The sequence below is a fragment of the Branchiostoma floridae genome, chromosome 12 (genome assembly GCF_000003815.2).
Source record: "Branchiostoma floridae strain S238N-H82 chromosome 12, Bfl_VNyyK, whole genome shotgun sequence".
NCBI lineage: Eukaryota > Metazoa > Chordata > Leptocardii > Amphioxiformes > Branchiostomatidae > Branchiostoma > Branchiostoma floridae.
The window spans coordinates 11110349-11112521 of NC_049990.1; the positions used below are offsets into that span (position 1 = coordinate 11110349).

General features: G+C 40.9%; 1 protein-coding gene across 1 annotated transcript; it reads left to right on the top strand.

Moving 5' to 3' along the window:
* The first annotated feature begins 319 nt into the window (after nt 1-319).
* LOC118427774 (histamine H2 receptor-like) lies at nt 320-1812 on the top strand. The gene is made up of 2 exons (XM_035837701.1): nt 320-437; nt 931-1812. Exons 1-2 carry the CDS (start codon nt 355-357, stop codon nt 1721-1723), a joined length of 876 nt encoding a protein of 291 aa, XP_035693594.1. The 5' UTR covers nt 320-354; the 3' UTR covers nt 1724-1812.
* The last annotated feature ends 361 nt before the right edge of the window (nt 1813-2173 follow it).

Below are 2173 nucleotides of genomic sequence, written 5' to 3' on the forward strand. Positions count from 1 at the left end.
ACGGGTACATGGCTCTAATCATCTGTTTGACGTAACGTTTACGTCCAGATCAAACAATAGCTAACGAGAAAAATAACTGTTAATGGTCCATGCATTAGGAAAAGCACATGCTGCATGTGCATTCGTTTCCATTGCTTAATGTTAGATAGAACTGTTACTACACAGCGTACAGACTGTATTATGTAAAATTACTAAGTTGCAAAAACTGTATGCTATGTTGAATCATTTCCCTTAACGTAACAACGCGCAACAATGCCTTGTCCTGAAAACACCTGTGATAACGGGAGTTCAATAGGTATGATCATTGATCATCCCGTGGTACCATCGCCATTTAAGGCGTCCGCTCTAACCATCATGATCATTCTCATCGTCTTGGGTAACATCTTCAACATCTGTGTTCTTCTCTACAACAATAATCTAAGGAACGTCACTGGCAGGTCAGTTTATACTTGGACATTTTTTTCTGGATAATTGTTGTCTAATAATTTTCGGGTAATCGTTAAAAAATCGTTACAGAATCAATATCAAAGCAAGAGTATTCTGACCTGATTCGTTCTTGATAACAGTATATTACCGTGACTATAAATGAATACATTTATTACAGCGGAATTTTTTTTTTCGATGATTTATTGCAACATGAGTGTAATATAGTACACATCAAACTGGATAATATCAAAGGCACCACCAAACAAAACATAGAATATTTGTATACAACAGACATGTAAACAGGAACGTCAGATGCACAGAAACAGAGTACGACAGTAAAATTACAGCAACAGACACAGCTTACATGTTTTTAGTTAAAACACTGGTTTGTCAATATTCCAGACGGGGATATACTAGTAACAGGTCACAGAAATTTGCATAATATATAGAAACTGTCATAGTAGGATAATTTTATTTTGATGGTGTTATTGTTCACACATACAGCTTTATGGTGGCTCTGGCGTGTGCAGATCTGAGCCTAGGTCTCTTCGGACTTCCCTTTATGGTCAGACCTGCTCTTGAAGGAAGATGGGTGTACACCAAGTCAGCTTGTGACTTCTGTGGATTCATCAGTACAACTCTTATCATAACATCAGTACTGCTGCTCTTTGACCTGAGTGTGGACAGGTACATTTGGATAGCCAAACCTGTAAAGCATTACAAAATCATGACGGGGAAAAGGTGCGCAGCTATGATCGCATCGTCTTGGCTAGTAGCGGCCGTGTACTCTGCAACACCATTCTTTGGGTGGGGCTCCTTTGTTTACAACTACAAGATGTCGACATGCACGCTGGGAATTTTTACAGACATTTATTTTGGAACCGCATTTTTTGCCATCTCGCTCCCTCCGATATTTGCGATGTGTTTCCTGAATCTTAAGATACTTCGAATCGCCAGACGGCAAACGCGAACCATACGACACGCTAGCCAGATTCCGCGTACGTCAGAAGCATTTCCGGTGACGTCATTCAAACCCGCAATGACTGTCGGGATTGTTGTTACGACTTGCGTGGTGTCCTTGCTACCGTTAATTGTCTCTTACACTTACTCAATGTTTTCGAATAATGACTTACCCTCTGACTTAGTGTTTGCGTTTACATTTCTTCTGATATCGAACAGCTTTTGGAATTGCATCATATATTCTGCTACAAACACAACCTTTAGACAAGGCGCAAAGAAATTTGTTCTTAGGGTGAAGAAAATACTTCTTGATCTTGTTTCAGAGTGTGACAGGTAGCTTTTGTGTTTGTATATTTTTGTGAGCAAAGACGTACGCAAATATGTCACTACCGGTCGTGCACAGTTTCATAAGGTCCGTCGGTCTCATTGAATCCCCCCCCCCCGATCACTAGCGTTTTCGCCCCCCTTTAGCGTTTTCGCCCCCCCCCCCCTCCCAGAGCAGCTGGCTACTACATATTACAGGTGCGCTACCTGGTACTATACTGCACCTGGGGAGTAACGTATATGGTGTGTTACCTGGTACCTATATGGCACCTTATTACCGTACCGTAAGATGTCATACCTCGAAAGTCAATATTATATTGTTCGGTGCAAACATGACATTGAAATGAAAAAAGACAATTTTTGCAGCTGAGGTGGCATAAAACAGTGCTACTGCGAACGTATAAATCAACACCGTCTATGGTACGGAATACGTCAGCTATATGTTTTCAATTTGTCACAGTGT

What these genes read in the sequence shown, in the direction of transcription:
- LOC118427774 (XM_035837701.1), top strand. Translation starts at nt 355, where the DNA reads ATGATCATTCTCATCGTCTTGGGTAACATCTTCAACATCTGTGTTCTT. An exon ending in CTAAGGAACGTCACTGGCAG is followed by an intron (nt 438 to 930) that starts GTCAGTTTATAC and finishes TCACACATACAG; the next exon opens with CTTTATGGTGGCTCTGGCGT.